The sequence below is a fragment of the Onychomys torridus genome, chromosome 4 (genome assembly GCF_903995425.1).
Source record: "Onychomys torridus chromosome 4, mOncTor1.1, whole genome shotgun sequence".
Lineage (NCBI taxonomy): Eukaryota > Metazoa > Chordata > Mammalia > Rodentia > Cricetidae > Onychomys > Onychomys torridus.
Genome location: NC_050446.1, coordinates 139,019,285 through 139,037,247, shown reverse-complemented (window position 1 = coordinate 139,037,247; position 17,963 = coordinate 139,019,285). Strand labels below are relative to the sequence as shown.

Genomic DNA, 17,963 nt, shown 5'->3' with positions numbered 1-17,963 from the left:
CAGTTGAGGCATCCAGGCTCAGAGTGGCTGCTAGTTAAGTTCCATGTGCAAACACTCTAGGCTCACTCTCAGAAGACTGGAAAGACATGACTTGGGAGCCAGGGAGGTGTGTGGCCAGCAGCAGGGCATGCGTGGACAAGCCACTGAGCATACACGCACTGAGCTGGCCTACAGAAGACAGAGTAGACACCGAGTAGCCCAGAAGGCTCAGCTGGGATTCCCGAGGGAAGGTCCACATTGGCAAGGCTAAGGTGATAGTGACCCTGTAGGGACAGAGCCTTGCACCCAGGCCTGATGGAATCCCTCCTGTCTGCAGCCTTCACAATGTTCTCCAAGTGGCTAGGAACTCTGCAGCCTCTTCCTTGGTGCCTGGTTACCTAGCAGATGGCTCTTGGGGCAGCTCCTGGCTCTGTTTCTTCCCATGCTGCACTGAGGGTTTCTTTCTTTTCATGCTTATTTCTTACGACCCCAGGTAACGTCACACAGGCAGGGCCTGATCCCATTTTTGCCCCACCTCTCTAGTGCCAGCCTGATGACTGCTCAGTCACCTCCTGACATACCCTGCTGGTATGTGACAGGGGTACATACACTTACCAGCTGAGTCACACAGAGCCAGTGGCAATGAGGCCAACTTCCCCATTGGTGACTACTCTTAAGGAGTAGATGCTAGAGACTAAGCAACTGGGAAAGCCCTGGCTCCTAGGCCCCTAAGAAGTGCCCCTGTCCATAGACTCACCTGAATGAAGACTCTGCTGGCTCCTTCTTCATGACCTGCAGCAGCCGAGTTAGCAAGCCCCTCTTGCCATCACACACCAAACTCCTGAAATCAAAGGGACAGAGCACTGGTGACAGATGTGAGTGGCTGCTGGGGACCACTGAACTAGGTTCCTGTGCCAGTGTAGATGGATGCCGTTGCTCCACCTTGTGCCAGGACCCCAGGGACTGTGCGGCTATCATCAACTCAACAGCCAAGTGCATTTCTATTGCATCTTAAGCCAGTTTTCTCTTCTCACACTGGCTAGCAAGTTGCAGAGGCACATCCAGGGCCAGATGTGGCTCAGAACAGCCAGAGGAAGGGCCATTTATATCACAAGTGAGTTTAATCCAGGCCACAACAGAGTATGCCAGATGGAACAAAGTCTGTGCCAATTGGGCAGGGCCCAGAGTTCATTTTCCTGCCCCAGGGTTAGTTCCAGCTGAGCTGTGGGCGTCCAGGCCTCAGTTCCTTGTCTATGAGGCAAAGGCAGAAGGTAAGAAAAGGACTAGGTCTGTCATGGTGGCAGGTGTCTGGGCCCTTAAACACTCTCTTCACACAGCAGCTCCACTCCATCCCCTGTAGATGTCAGGGCGGTGGGGAGTTATGGCTCTGGTTGCTGGATAAGATCCACACTTTGTAAGTTCCTGTGAGCCTGGCATGTCACTGTGTTGTTCCAAAGATGAGGGAGATATAACCAGCACACAGGACTTGATTCTTGGCAGGGGGGAAGAATCTGCTTACCCTGCTTAGCACAGATGTCACTGGGCAGGGGTGAAGAATCTGCTTACCCTGCTTAGCACAGCTGTCACTGGGCAGGGGAGGAAGATATCAGCAAAGGGGCCATTTGCAGGGACAAGGTGGAGGGACAGAGCACAGCTGACCTTTGGCAGGGGCCGCTTGATACATACAGAGAGGGAGATGAAGATGGCGCTTCCTTCTGAGGGCTGCTGTGATCTTCAGTTAGGAAATGCAGGAGATGTGAAAGCCAGTGGGACATGGTAGCAGCCACACAGGAGAAAGGGCAAGTATGCAGCACACCTGTGTGTGCCCTCCTGCAGGCCTGCACCCACAGTTGTTCCCCACCAGGATCACCTGTCAGTGTTGAGGACAGCTTCCACCTCAGGGATGTTGGCTTTCAGAGAGATGGCACTGAGCTCATTTAGCTCCTGATTGTTGAGCAGCAGGTACTTGTTCCTGAAACAAATGTGTTCAAAGGGTAAAGGGCAGGACCAGGGCTGCAGTGCAGCGGGGCAGCGGGGCAATAAGTTCTGCCTCCCCCACCCCGGAGGAGAGAAGCTGCCAGCACCACCAGCCTCACTTGTCACTCACTGACAAGGCCCGTCCCTGGGCATCTCCAGGTCTGGGTGTTGTGCACTGAACATTTCTATGTGGCTTTTCAAAGTCCCCTGCATCTCAGCATGTCCAATCCCATGTGCCATCTTACTCCAGAGCCTAGCCCTGCTGCAGCCTTCTCAGTGGCCACCTAAGCAGGGGCCTGACCAACTGACAGCCCTGTCCTCTTCATGCAGGCTTGTCATTACGGGTCTGGGCAGCACAGAACCAGCATCCTCATCTGTCTCGCCCAGGAAGGGAACCCTCACCCAGCTCCTTGTGTGATTCTCAGAACAGGGCTTGGACCCTGTCACTATTGAAAACGGCCCCCCCCCCCCAGTTCCTACACTTCAGTTGTGTAACACCTAGGGAGAGAACACGACTCCGAGGCCCTTGGCAGCCACACTACAAATTGAGCAGCTCACAGCCACCACACCATCTGGTTGCTCTGGTTCAGACCACATCATGCCCTCCCTGCAGGGTTTCCCCACATGTGAGCCTCTGCAAGAACACTTCCTCATGTTGTCTCTTCATCCCATTCAGGCCTCTCTGTAGTAAAGAGTCACCGAGTACCGGCCAGCCGGTCACCGAAACCTGCCCACCGTCCCCCACAGAGTTGTGCCCTTCTGTTCTCAAATACCATGCCCACTGTCATCACGCATTCTCTCCTGGTGACCTCTTCTAATGTTATACTTCTTCCCAGATGGACCAAAGTATTTCCATTCCTCACTGCATCCTCTGAGCCAGGCAGACAGAAATGCTGATTTGAGAGTCTGATGAAAGCTAGGAACAGGGACGGACCGACGGACAGACAGACAGACAAATACACACCACTCCCACAAAAACTCAAAGACAGAAAATAAGTAATTCTGTAACCTATGGGTGCCTTCAGCCACAGATGTTCTCACAGGAGAGATAGAGGCCCCTAGGCCACCCTGTCCTTGGGCATGTTGGATTAACTTGTACAGTGTTCCAAAATGTTGACCTACATTGAAAATCAGGTTAACCCCCAGCACTGTGAGAAAACCAAAAGGACAAACTCCTTGCAGGTAACTCCTCCTCTATGCTGTTTATGGATGCTTTAATTCCTGGCTTTCTTTGGGACACTAACTAACTAACTAACTAACTAACTAACTAACTAACCAACCAACTAAGCAAACAAACAAACAAACAAATAAATAAAACCAGAAGTCATGTGCCAGTGTGCCCACTTCTTTGTGCACACACAGCTGTCAGGTCACCAAAGTCCTTACTGCAAAGCTAAGGCCAAGATCACCAGCTTTTCTCCCCTCCCCTGCACTGTTTCCTTTATAGTGGATAATCATTTTCTCACACATTCTCCACTAAAAGCTGAAACGCTAAAAATCAAAGAGCAGAACATCTCAAAAAGTGTGTGTGTTAGGGGCTCAACACATTTCATTGTGGAGGTAGGAGCCCCCTGTTTCTAGTCAAGGGCTTTCTGAGGCTCAGAGGCCAGTCACTGGGGAAATGTGTCACTCTAGGGGCAGTGAGGGACAGTCACTTCTGCCCCTTCACGGGGGCTGTGAAGGTGCAGGAAAAACCCAACACTAGATGAAGGAAGGATAGCCACACCAGGCCCTTCGGAGTCAGGGTCAGTGAGAAGATGAGGGGAGATGCCTGTAGATTACAGGGCACATATACTTACTCATGGTGGTCACTGAAACTCTGGAGAAGCCTCAAAAACTGGATCTTCAAGGTAATGTCCTATAACACACATTAAAACTACATTAGTCATGGTACTTCTACATAAAACAAGGGTGGGCTCTGGTGATGTCCTTGTCTTGCAACACTGCTTCTTTTGAGTCCCTGTCCACAAGCACAGTGGGGATTTTTCTTTAGTTGAAGTCAGACATTCATAGCCGACCAGAGTCAAGGTAAACTAATGTAGACCTTTTCCTAGCATATTAGAAGTAAAAAAATCAACAAGTCCTTTTACATGTGAGGCTAATTTAGAAGTGAGAAAGGGAAACCTACAGGAATCAGAAAGGCCTGGCTCACAGAGCCCAAGCAGAGGTGCGTAGGAGCTGAGGGAGATGTTTGGATGAGAGAGAGGCCTACTCACAACAAGGCTTTGGCTTCAATGTCCTGCAGTGATCAGACAGAGCCAACTTGTGAGCCAGAGAGCTGGGCAAGAAGCCTGGCTCGCTTAGGCTTGGCTGGTGGGAGCTGCCCATGAGAAATAAGCATCCTAACTGAGGGGCAGGGCCAAGAAATTAAACATAAAAACAGACTCCTCCTAAAACACTGGCTCAAGAGTGTCCAGGGTAGAGGCTGCACAAGTCCCCAGGCTGGCCTCCTCCCAAACATCACAAAATGGGGGATGTGCCACTCTGAAGGTGTGAAGACCCAAGCACAAGCTAATGGCACCACAGGAGCATCTCCAAGGGACCAAAGGAAAGTAACTGGCAAACCATTAAAGAGATAAATTGTAAAAGGAAAAACAGAAGATGTAGTGTGTGTTTATACAGCAAACAAAGACCAACTGGTTTCTGACTAAGTCAGACATGTTATCTACACATGTAAACTATACTCCTTTTAAATTATTAACTCAAATGGATGGAAAAGCAATCTGACAGGTCAAAGAGAACAGCAAAGCAGGAGACAGGGCACTGAGGAAATGCAGGTTCAGGAACCCAGGGCACCAGGTTATGCTGATTTACAGAGTTTCAGGTCTTGGAGCACTTTCCTGCCAGTGGTGTGGGAAGGTTGTGCTGAGGCCAATAGGCACATGGTCCTTCTTGTCCAAGAAAACAAGCTCTGAGATTCTGTGACTCAGTCAAGTTCTTCTGAAAAGCTGAGTGGCAAAGGACTTCTGATTCTCAGTTCAGCAATCTATCTGGGTACTGAGAAACAAAAACTTCCTTTCTGCTCCCATCTTCAAGAATGGGACCCTCAGGATCAGCAGTGGCTCTCAAAACAGGTAACTCTTAGTAATTAGTATCCTGCATGTTTCCAGGCTCTCTTGCTTACCGGGCTACAGTCACAGTTCTGGTTGTGACCATGCAGAACAAGGGCAGACGCTGAATGCTTCCTCCAAATCAGTTTGTCAAACAAATTATTGAGTCCTGGGATCAACTTGAACTCAGCAATCATCCTGTGGACCTGTGTGGGGTGGGAAGGGAGAAATAGTGAGCCCACAGTGAGACCAATGTGTGCCCAAGATCAGCAAGGCCTCTTCTCCATACATACAGCCATCCTCAGGATGAAGAAAGCAATTGTTAGAACTGAGTGCTGGCATTAAAGACAGCATCCACACAGCCTCTACCCTGACTGCATAGAAAAACACCCTTAAAAATGTACATGCATGTACATGTGAGTACTGCACATATGTGCTGGTGCCCTCAGAAGCTAGAAAGGGCATCAGGTCCCCTGGAGATGCAGTTATAGGCTGGCCTGCAACTCACTATGAGGAGTGAGCCATGCTATTTGGCTTAGAAAAATTTTCTGTTGTTGCTTTGTTTTGTGTTTTGTTTGTTATTTTTTAAAAGATAGGGTTCTCTGTGTAGCCCTGGCTGTCCTGGAACTTGCTTTGTAGTTCAGGTTGGCCTCAAACTCAGAGATCCACCTGCCTCTGCCTCCTGAATGCTGGGATTAAAGTCATGGGCCACCATGCTCAGCTAAAAAATGTTTTTAAGAGTTGGAGAGATGGCTCAGTGGTTAAAAGCACTAGCTACTCCTCCAGAGGACCTGGCTTTGATTCTCAACATCTCCACGACTGTTTACAACCTTCTGTAATTCCTGTCACTGAGGATCCCTTACCCTCTTCTGGCATTTCAGGGTACTATACACACAGTGTATGGCCACACGGTTAGGCAGAACACCCATACACCTAAAAGAAAAAAAGACAATATGGTCTTTAACTTGTTCTTATTATTGTATGTGTATAGTGTTCTGCCTGCATACATGTCTGTGCATCGTAGTGTGTTCAGTGTCCAGGAAGAGTCTGATGCCCTGGAGCTGAATTGACCGACAGCTGTGAGCTGCCTCGTGGGTGCTGGGAATCAAACGGGGTCCTCTGGAAGAGCAGCCACTCTTAAACACTGAGCCATCCTTCCAGCACCAAGAAAATGTTCTCAATCACAAGAAAAGCTCAATCTCACTATGGAGAAAAATTCATATCTCAAACAACTTGTTTTCAGACAGGCAAAGGAGACCAAGTCTCATCTGCCTTTGGCATCTGTAACTGTGCCAGTTCACAGATGGCAGCACCATTCAGGAGGGCCTCAAACTGAGGAGGAGGGTCTGCAGGAGGAAGCGGATGGCGGGTAGACCCGTCAGAGACTCTTGTCCCTGTCTTTTTCTCTGGTTCCTCATTTCCCAACAGGGACTGTCCTGTCGTACCACCCTTCTCACCACCAGACACCTCTAAAACAGGGAGCCAAGAGAAATCTTCCTCCTGCAGACTGCCTGTCACAGGGACACAAAACCTAATGAAGAAAACACGTACAGCTGAACAGGAGATTCTAACAGGAGCTCAAAACACCAGAACACCATAGAAAAGCAGACCACAGAGACAGACTGCTCACAAAGCTAGGCATGGTGCACACACCTCTGAGCTCAGCATTTTGGGAGGCAGAGGCAGGTGGATCTCTGTGAATTTGAGGCCAGCCTGGGCTACAAAGCGAGTCAGGACAGTCAGGGTTACACAGAGAAACATTGTCTCAAAAAACAAAATAAAACAACAAAAAAATAAGACTGCTCACAAGGTTTTAGTGGGAACAGGATTTAGAGATCATTCCCAGAACATTCTGGCAAATATTTTGCTTATATTTGCCCATATCCTAAAGCTTTGTGGGAGGCAGAGTATAAGGTGATAGAATAATTTGGAGGATGAAATTTTAAAACAGCATAGTGCTGTGAAGTGTCTTTCTGTATGCTGTGAATATGTGTGGCTCCCGTTGGATAATAAATAAAGCTGTTTTGGCTTATGGCAAGAAAGCTTACAGCCAGGCAGGAAATCCAAGCAGATACAGAGAGAAGGGTGGAGTCAGGAGAGATGCAGGCAGCTGTCGAAGGAGCAACAAGATACCAGCAGACCGGTAACACCACAGCCACGTGGCAACATATAGATTAATAGGAATGGGTTGAATTTAGTTGAAAGAGCTAGCTAATATAAGCTGAAGCCATAGGCCATACAGTTTGTAATTAATGTAAGCCTCTGAGTGATTATTTTATAAGCAGTTGTAGGACTGTGGGTAGGAGAGATGTTCTGACACCAGAGAAACTTCCAACTACAGCATAGCACTTGGGCTGTGGCACGGTTACTGATGGCTGATTGTAGCTAATTTTATAGTGAAAACTGGGGGCAAAGAGCAGAGAACTTATAAAGCAAAGTGGGTTATCCAGAAAAAGAAGGAATTGAAAGTTGTGATAAAGAGGATGTGGTTGGGAAAGATTAGGGCCATTAAAAAGAAGCCAAGCACTCTGCACAGGAATAGAAAAGACAGGGAACGTGCCTAATAGGCACCTCCAGGGTTAGAGGGACCCCACCAGCCCCAGGCTCAGGTATAAGATCAGAAGCTCATTCGAAACATTCTTCTGAGAGCAGACAGAGGACAGGTGCTTTGCTCACACAGGACCATCTATAGAAGTACTCTCCCAGGTTCAGCTCCCCAGACACTCAAAGACCACTGTACTTATGGTCCAAGGGAGACCTAGCCATTACCTGAGTTAGTAGCACCCCTTAATATCACTCACAGGGCATTAGATTTTTGCTTTGTTTTTATGACAGTGTCTCACTTTATAGCCCAGACTGGCTCTGAACTTGTGATCCTCATTCCCTCTCCTCCTGAGAGCTGGGATTATAGATTTACAACACTAGGCCCAGCTCACATGATGCTGGTTTTTCAGACATGTAGCATGCAAGAGTTATGGAATCATTGAGGCTTTCATTGAGATTTCAAAGGAAGGCCTAGAGGAGGGTGATGCATGAACTCAGCTGTGATGGAGACCCCAGGATGTATCTACAGCAACTACAGAAGAGAGCTTCAGGCAAGGTTTAGAGCCTGTCCAGGAGGGATGCCATGAAGGCTGCAATGATAAGGTCACAGGGCAAGGCTCCCAAGCCACCGGAGCTCACTCAAGACACTACACTCCCTATTCTAAACACAGGGCTACAGGTTTAATGGTTTCCCCGCTGAGTTTGGTCTCACTTTCATCTAGCCTTTCTTTGTCAGTCACCAGAGGACCTGAGTTTGGTTCCCAGCATCCATGTCAGGTGGCTCACATCTCCAGCTCCAGGGAATCTGGTATCCTCTCCTGGCCTCCCCCCCCCCCCCCGCAAGGCTCATAAAAGTACAGGGCTCTGTGCTCAGTGCTCAGCTGGAGGTTCTACTTTGGGGGGTTTAGAAACTTTAGGAGGTAAGATCCAGTGTCTTCCTGCTTTCCCCTTTGTTTCTGGTTGTCATGAATGAACTGCTCTGCTCTACCATACCCTCATACTACATACAATTAAACAACATGTCTGAAACCACAAGCAAAAACAACCCTTTCCTCCTTTACAACACTTTCTCAGGCGTCTGGTCATCAACGCCAAAGTCAGCACCATTTTGGTGACCTGGACACTGATGACAAGGCATGCTGGTACCACCTGCAAGAGGATGGTTTGGCACAATCCTCCATATTCACAAATCTGTGTTTCCTTGGCCAAAAATTCTCCTTTTATCATTAGAGGACCCTTACTTATGACAAATGACATATTTACAGCATCAGTGGTGGAAGTATTGTCTATAATACCCAACACAGACATAATTTACACTTAGTTAAACAAATAACAACATATCCAAATGATGGGATAAATGGAAAAGAAAGAATCCAAGTCTTTCACATGTAGTGAGCTGAACCATCAAAGAATACACGGAAGGAGATGTGTCTTGTATTCAACTGAATGTACGAAAGTTGTATTTGCTTCTGTAAGTATAAAAGAGCTACAGAAGGCAATTACCAACAATGGATAACTCAGATGTGTTCCAGTACACTGAGGCCCAGAAGGGAGACAGGCTCCACTGATACTAATTTGCATCAACTATGGGGATGATGTGCCTGCTAAATATTTTTACATAACAAATCCTTTGCTATCTCTCGTTAGGAACAGACTATCCCTGTCATATGAATAGCCAGAGAATGAAGGAGACTGGAATCGACCCTATGATCAGAAAAGACTGTTCTAGACAAGGTCAGCAAGGAAATACCACAAATTCAAGCGTCTTATCCCTTGGTTTGCCTCTTTCCAGCTCACCACTGGGCCTAGCTGGAAGAAGTAGGTCACAGGGGAATTCATGGAGGGCATTAGTTAGGCCTTCCTGCTTGCCTTGAAGTAAGCAGTTTTGCTCTGCACACCTTTCAGTCATGATGTATGACCTAGTAACAGGCCAAGACAAACCCAGTCAGGGGAGCGTGGATCGCTGAAACCATGAGTTTCAACAAACCTTTCCTCCCTTTAAACTGTCTCTACCAGATGTCTGCATGGCAATGAGAAGCTGAGTAAAAGAAAATCTTGTTCCTCTCTCCTACTTCAAGACTTGGGGAGTCCCCACCCCCCAGCACTGCCCAACATCTGCTCAGGTTTCCGAAGTGGGCATCATTCTAGGCTCTGCCCCGGCACCCTGGCCTCACCTCGGAGTGGCAGCTTCTCTACTGCACCAACAGGGCCAGACTTTTTTTTTAAGATAATGTTATAAATTTTTGAGGCTATAATTACATCATTTCTCTTTTCCCTTTTCTCCCTCCAGACCTCCCCTGTATCCCTTCTCCCCTGCCCTTTCAATTCATGGCTTCTTCTTCTTCAATTGTTGGTATAGATGTGTGTGTTTCTGAATAAATAAATGCAACCTGCACAGTCTATATAATGTTACTTCTCTGTATGTTTTCAGGGCTGACCATCTGGTATTAGATAACCAATTGGAGTGCTCTTCACAGGGTCAGTCTTTTTTTTTCTCTCTCGAGATAAGGTTTCTCTGTGCAGCCCTGGCTGTCCTCAAACTCAGAGATCTGCTTGCCTCTGTCTCCTTAATACTGGAATTAAAGGCCTATGACACCATGCCCAGCACACACACAGCATGACTTTATAATCTTATATTACTAAATAAAGGCTTGCTCTTGGCCTGCACAGTCGCTATCTAGAAATGCTGCCTGAAGCCTAGAGCAGACACTCCAGGCTCTAGAATCAGTCTGGTTTCCTTACAAGGAGACAAATAATGCACAGACTTTACTGGGCTGGAGAGTGCCATGCTGAGACAGCCTGGTGGAGGTACACCTGGTACCCCATAGGTCATGCAGTATTTGCTTTCATCTCTCCCATTCTGAAGCTGGGGGAACACCCACCTGGTTTCGCTGACGCCCCATCAGCAGCACACAGAGGACATAGAGCACTTCCAGTTTGTACATGATCTCATGCATAATCTTCATTGACTGGGGCAGCTGGGTCCTGGCTGAGTTATGTGGCAGCGCATTCTCCTCTGAAGCGCCTAGAGGAGGGAACACAGTGGAGGCTGGCAGGGCCCCCGTATGATGGGTGAGGCCTGGCTCCTGAGGAAACCTGCTCTACCCACAGGCCTGCTGTGAAGAGACTAGAATTAAAGAGCCATCAGACTGAACTCATGAGACATTTTAAAAGCCAGAAAACTTCCTTACACCTACAAGAGCAGCTCAGAAACCTAGGGAAGGCTCTGCAGTCTGTACTCTCCAACATCAAGTACAGCATTCTAACACAGCCAGTGCAGTTCCTCTCTGGTTCTTCTTGTCACCAATCACACAGTCAGATGTCCAGCAGTGAATTGTGGAGAACACTCTTCAGGTCCCCAGTGACCAAGCGTTTGGTGCTGTCTATACAGTGCTGAGAGCATGAGGGGTTCCTTTATAAGATTTTCCCTTAGGTAATCCTGCTCATTCACTTTGTTACCCACTTAACAAGCATCCAGCACTGGATTCTTAGGAAGAGCTCTGAAAACAGACAGTGATGCACCAAGATAATAAGACATAGCATGGCACAGTGGTTAAGAAAGAGCACAGACGCTGAGCCTGGCCCTGGGCTGTCAGGGAAGCTGGATGATTTCTTTGTGCTGCCTAGTCATCCTCCTTTGTGAGACAGTGCTGATGTCGTAGCAACTACCTGCTACTGTTATAAGGAGGGGAAGAATTAACATGTGGAAGGTGCTTAGAACAATGCCTACACAAGTCAGCAACATACAAGGATGCTGAATAAAGTTTTAAAAAAATTCTTCTGCTAATGCTTGTCTGCTATAATTTAGAAATTAAAAAAGTTAACTAATATATAAAAACAAACTGTCCCTACTAATGGGGCATATTATACTAAGTTTTGATAAGATACACACATGTACATTGCTTACTGAATGACAAGTTAAATGTTATCTTTTCAAACATCCCAAATTCTTTAAGTTTTTTTGAGATATATAATACACTTGTTATCTATAATTACAGGGCAATAACCCACTGGAGCTTTTTTTTTAATTTATTTTTTATTTATTTGGTTTTTTGATACAAGGTTTCTCTGTGTAGCCCTGGTTGCCCTGAAACTCTCTGTAGTCCAGGCTGGCCTCGGACATACAGAGATCCACCTGCCTCTGCCTCCCAAGTGCTGGGATTAGAGGCATGTACCACCACTGCCCAGCGTTTTGTTTTTTTGTTTTGTTTTGTTTTTTTTATTCAATTAATTAATCCATTAATTAATTTGAGGGAAGGTCTCACTTTGTAGGCCGGTCTAGCCTGAACTTGCTATGTGGATCAAGATAGCCTTGCACTCAGACATCCACCTGCCACTGCCTTCCATGTGCTGGGACTAAGGGTGTGTGCCCCACACTCAGCAGACAGATTCCTCATGTCATCCAACTGTGAGTCAGGCCCGTGCTCTCTTCCTGGTAACTGTGAGTCAGGCCCGTGCTCTCTTCCTGGTAACTGTGAGTCAGGCCTGTGCTCTCTTCCTGGTAACTGTGAGTCAGGCCTGTGCTCTCTTCCTGGTAACTGTGAGTCAGGCCTGTGCTCTCTTCCTGGTAACTGTGAGTCAGGCCTGTGCTCTCTTCCTGGTAACTGTGAGTTAGGCCCGTGCTCTCTTCCTAGTAACTGTGGCAGTAGGCCCGTGCTCTCTTCCTGGTAACTGTGAGTCAGGCCCGTGCTCTCTTCCTGGTAACTGTGAGTCAGGCCCGTGCTCTCTTCCTGGTAACTGTGAGTTAGGCCCGTGCTCTCTTCCTGGTAACTGTGAGTTAGTTAGGCCTGTGCTCTCTTCCTGGTAACTGTGAGTCAGGCCCGTGCTCTCTTCCTGGTAACTGTGAGTCAGGCCTGTGCTCTCTTCCTGGTAACTGTGAGTCAGGCCCGTGCTCTCTTCCTGGTAACTGTGAGTTAGGCCTGTGCTCTCTTCCTGGTAACTGTGAGTTAGTTAGGCCTGTGCTCTTTTCCTGGTAACTGTGAGTTAGGCCCCTGCTCTCTTCCTGGTAACTGTGAGTTAGGCCTGTGCTCTCTTCCTGGTAACTGTGAGTTAGGCCCGTGCTCTCTTCCTGGTAACTGTGGCAGTAGGCAAGGCGGGAGGAGAAAATGTACCGTAGGAAAAAATCCAGCCCAGGTGTGCATGTGCATGTATGTGTGTGAGTGTGCGTGCATGCCTTTAATCCCAGCACTCAGGAGGTACAGGCAGGTGGATCTCTGTGAGTTCGAGGCCAGCCTGGTCTACTGAGCGAGATCCAGGACAGGTACCAAAGCTACACAGAGAAACTCTGTCTCGAACAAAAAAAAAAAAAAATCAAACAAAATCTAAGTGAGAACATGGTATCCACTTAGCATATTGTTCTCTACACAGGAGAAAAGCCAGGCACACTCCATCCCCACTGGGACATCTTTACCAGCACCCAGAACATCCCCAAAGTCCAGTGGTCTGAGATGGCAGCAGCACACAGACCCTTGCCTTGGCCACACACTTGAGCCTTGAATGCTGTTTAACCTGGCTCTGCAGAGCTCTGGGGAGGCCGGAAGGAGGACAGGGCTATAGGAGGAAGAGGGTGGAGAGGGTTGCTCATGTAAGCAAACACAGAAAGAAGGGGAGAAAGAGAGTATGAACTGTTTCCTCATAGTTGTGTATATGTATATATATATAATCTGTGAAGCCACTGTGAAATCTAGTCAGGAAGGCTTTCCCTTCCATCTGCTCTGTACTTCCTAGGCTTCCCAAAGGCACCCTGCATACCTGTCTGGAGCCTAACAACTGAGATCAGAGACATGAACATTGTCCCCAGTGTCCCTTAGGGCAACCTATATAAACAGGCCATGTATACTCCCAAGGAGGTACTTAATTGGCTACAGAAGTTTCTTTCGGGGGGGGGGGGGGGAATCTGTACATCTGTATGTGGAAGATTTTAGTCTGTAAGTTCTTTTCTTGTGCTCTCTTTGGTTTTAAGGGTAAAAGTTGTCTCAAAGGACAAGTTGAGAAGTGTTATCTTTACAGAAGAACTTAAATGCTGGTAGGCTTCACCAGTGAAGCCATGTGGTAAGGGCTCTTATTCTGAGCTGCTTCTGCACCCCCAATTCAACCTATTATTTATTAGACAAATTCAGATTTTTTTTATTTCTTTTTTTTATGAAGTAAAGTGGAACTTATTAAAGTTTTAATACAGTCCTGGTGTAGGACCACCTTAAGGAAATTTCTACTGTAAGCAACACTTAATTCTCCACAGAAAGGGGACCAACAATGTCTCCAAGGGGTCCAGAAAAACTCACCCCTCAGGGGACCCCTAGAAAGTACCTTGATTGTGCTCAGACTCCTCACTGGCCACCCGCATCAGGGCATCGAGCACCAAGGCGTTGTCTAGCCACGTGTACCATTCCTCCAGCTCCTGAAGGAAGCTGGCTGTGCCTGTTGACTCTGACACTTTCCTAGTTGCCAGTTTGCAAAGCCGCTCCACGAAGCCAGGGATGCTGAGAAGAGCCGCTGCAAGGAAAGAAAGAGAAGGAGTTCACAGAACAGCTCTACAGCCCTGCCATGGCAGGGCTGATTCCCTTGTCCTTCGGTTGGCGTTTTCTTCTGTAGAGACGGTCTCCAGGGCCCAGGCTGTTCTTCAATCCCCAATCCCAAGTGCTACCATTATAGATATGTGCTACCCTATCCAGCCAGGAAAGGGCCTACTGTGATAGCAGCCAGAGCTGCCCTTTTAAAAACAAAGTACCAAGGAGCTGCAGAGATGGCTCAGAGGCCTAAACAGGCTGCTTTTCCAGGAGACCTGGGTTCAATTCCCAGGACCACATAGTAGCTCTCAACTGTCCGTAACTCCAATTCCAGGGCTATATGGTCTCTTCTGGCCTCCTTGGGCACCAGGTACCCAAGTGGTGTACAGACATACATACAAGCAACACACACACACACACACACACACACACACACTAAAAAAAATAAGTAGCTGGGTGTGGTGGTGCATACCTTTAATCCCAGCACTCGGGAGGCAGAAGCAGGTGGATCTCTGTGAGTCTGAGGCCAGCCTGGTTTACAAAGTGAGTTCCGGTATAGCCAGGAATATTAAAAAAAAGAAAGAAAGAAGGAAAAGAAAGCTAAGCCAAAATAAAATAACAACAAACTTCAGAAACAAGTTTAGATGTTAGATGTGCAGGGAACCTGGCTCTAAGTAGGGATAACTTTATGCTTTTAATGTGTGTATTTGAGTTGAAGGCTCATTTTTGGTAAATTTTTCATTATGAGAATATCTGTATTGACAGGATGGAGAGACAACAGCTCAGTAAGTAAAGCGTCTGCCATACAAGCATGAGGACCTGAGTTCCATCCCTGGCACCATGTAAGAAGTTGCCCCTCAGATCCAGCCTAGCCTAACCAGCAAGCCACAGGTCTATCTTGGTTAGCATTTCTATGATAAAACACTACAACCAAAGCAACTTGAGGGGAGAGGGCTTATTTCTTCTTATTCTTCCAGGTTAACAGTCAGGACAGGAACTCAAGCAGGGCAGGAACCTGGAGGCAGGAAACAAAGCAGAGGCCATGGAGGGTGCTGCTGACTGGCTCACTCAGACCTCTTTCTTATACTACCCAGGATATGGTCCCAGGGGTGGCATCACCCACAGTATTCTGAGCCCTTCTCTGTCAATTAGCAGTCAAGAAAATGCTCCTCTCCCCTCCAAAAGACTTGCCTACAGGCAACCTGAAGGAGATGTTCTCTCAATTGAGGTTCGTCTTTCCATTTGACCCTAGACAAGTGAAGTTTACAAAACACTAAGAGGACAAGGTCCCAGGTGAGAGATCTCACCTCAAAAAGCAAGGTGGACAGTCCCTGAGGAAGAACAGCCACAGATGATGTCTAGCATTTGCATGCACACACACAAAAATCTGTATAGAGATTCAATGATGTTCTTTTTGTAATATAGAAATCACTAAATGTCTATCAACAGCAAACTGATCACCTATAGCTAACTTCATAAAGAATATAACAGACTTTAAAAATGATGACACATATTTTTATATAGTTCTTTAAAAAACTTGTTTTAAGGAGAAAAATAAAAATTATTAAATAATATTGATTTAATCTCTTTTTTCTTCCCCCCCAAAATTTAAGGAACAGAAGCAGTGTTGGGGTGTAGCTCGGTATTGAGCATATCTAGGTAGCATTACGCCCTGTGTTAATTCTTAGCACCAGAAAAAAAGAATGGAGACATATAATCTGAATATTTACAGTGGCTGCTTATGAACTAGACAGGATAGAAACAACATTTCAAAAGATGAGTGTGGTGGTGAGCGTGGTTAAGAATGTTTGCTGGTCTTCCAAAGAACTCAAGTTCAATTCTGTGGTGAAATATTGTGTACCCTAGGCAGAAAGAGTGGTCTTATATATTGAAAGTGCTGAATTTATCCCTGATGAGTCAGAATTAATTTCGTTACTTATTCAGTTACTAGAAATAATCAGGAATAGGAATCATCCCTTATATAACACACATCTGATCCTATACTGGTCTACCAGGCCCTTTAGCACAAGGTAATGACAAGATCGATCAATTATTGATAGGAAATGTGCTGGAGGCCTCAGAATTTCATAGACAACATCATGTCAATAGTAAGGGTTTGAAAAAGGATTTTTCCATAACCTGGCAACAAACCAAGGAAATTATAAGGAAATGCCCTACCTGTTCTTTATACAATCAGACTCTACTACCAGCAGGATGTAACCCAAAAGGTACTCAGAGGAATGAAATCTGGCAGATGGATATGTTTCACTTTGTAGAAATTGGAAAATTGAAATATTTATACCACACCATTGATACCTATTCAGAATTTCATTGGCAACTTCTGAAAAGGCTGATTTTGTAATCATGTATTTGCTAGAAGTTATGGCCATCATAAGTATACCTGTACAAATTAAAACTGACAATGCTCCAGTATATGTCTCTGGTAAAATGAAACAGTTTTTTTTGCTTATTACAATATAAAGCATATTACAGGTATACCACACAATCCTACAGGCCAAGCAGTCATACAAAGATCAAAATCAAACTCTAAAGGATATGCTAAATAAACAGAAAGGGGTAACAAAAACCCCCAGAAGTAGATTACATCATGCTCTGTTAACTTTGAATTTTCTCAGTGCTAATGAGAAAGGAACAACAGCTGCGGAGAGATAATAGAAAAAAACTACAAAATTAAATCAGCCTGTATACTTTAAAGATGTTCTGACCTCAGAATGGAAACCAGGATATGTGTTATGTTGGGGACAAGGTTTTGCTTTTGTTTCCATAGCAGAAGAAAAGCTATGGGTACCATCAAAATTGATAAAGGTTCAATTTGAACAAGAGAGACCTCTTAACTAGAAGAGGTGATAGTTCATCAACCAGCATGACCATTTAAACTAACTTATATGACTAACAAATGCTTTTCATTAGATTAGATATAACTTTTCAAAAGGGAACCTCCTCAAAGTTAGGGTTGGGGAAGGGTTTTGTTTTTGTCTTTCAGGAGAATGAAGGCTAAGGAATCTGAAGAACACTGACAAATGAGACATCTGAAGAAAAAGGACAAATCATCTAGGAAAAATGTCCCAGTAAAAAAATTTTTGGCAGTGAACCATGACCATGCCTAACAGTGAGTGACTTTGAAGTCTCCAAAAAGATGATGGGACCCCACAACAACAATTCCATCAGGACAATGATAACACCATTAAGCTGACAACACCACCCAAAGATCGGCTTTGGACTACAAACTGCTCAGGACAATTTTGAGATGGCTAGCCGAGATGATACCGCCTCACAGACTACTCCAATCAGAACTTGACCATAATCCAAAATTTTCTTTGTGTCACCATACAATTACTAGTACCCCCCAATCAGCAGGAAGTAGCCTAGAAAACTACGTCCACATTCCTCAAAAATGGATTATGGATGTTTGTCTTTGTTTAGTGGTTGGTTAAAAATTGTTATTGGTCATAGTCAAATCTCTTTCTAAAAGAAGAAAATGGGATATGATATAGAAATGTATTATACAGAAATGATAGGATAAAAAGGTAGATTATTGAATCTACTCTGAAAAAAAAAGATACAGAAATGATCGGATGAAAGGGCAGATTATTGAATTTACTCTGAAAAGACAGGAATATAGATATAAGATAAAAAGGTAGATTATTGAATCTACTTTTATTTTTTATTTTTGTTTTTTTGTTTTGTTTTGTTTCCGAGACAGGGTTTCTCTGTGTAGCTTTGTGCCTTTTCCCTGGAACTCACTTGGTAGCCTAGGCTGGTCTCAGAAGTGCTGGGATTAAAGGCGTGCGCCACCACCGCCCAGCGAATCTACTTTTAAAAAGCAACAACTTGTTTTAAATATTTACATTGGATTCAAGTTTTATATACTGTATACAAATTTTGT

The 17,963-nt window shown here is 45.8% G+C and overlaps 1 protein-coding gene across 2 annotated transcripts in view; it reads right to left on the bottom strand.

Moving 5' to 3' along the window:
• Positions 1-17,963, bottom strand: part of LOC118583062 (transient receptor potential cation channel subfamily C member 4 associated protein) — a 72,443-nt gene that overhangs the window by 10,467 nt on the left and 44,013 nt on the right. Inside the window, exons 8-13 of one of the 2 annotated variants that reach the window (XM_036186345.1) lie at positions 13,857-14,042; positions 10,433-10,599; positions 5,081-5,212; positions 3,756-3,814; positions 1,850-1,951; positions 737-820 (exon numbers count right to left, since the gene is read on the bottom strand). In XM_036186345.1, coding sequence (XP_036042238.1) covers positions 737-820; positions 1,850-1,951; positions 3,756-3,814; positions 5,081-5,212; positions 10,433-10,599; positions 13,857-14,042 — 730 coding nt within the window. The remainder of the gene's footprint in view (positions 1-736; positions 821-1,849; positions 1,952-3,755; positions 3,815-5,080; positions 5,213-10,432; positions 10,600-13,856; positions 14,043-17,963) is intronic. The other variant, XM_036186346.1, reaches the window with a different exon arrangement.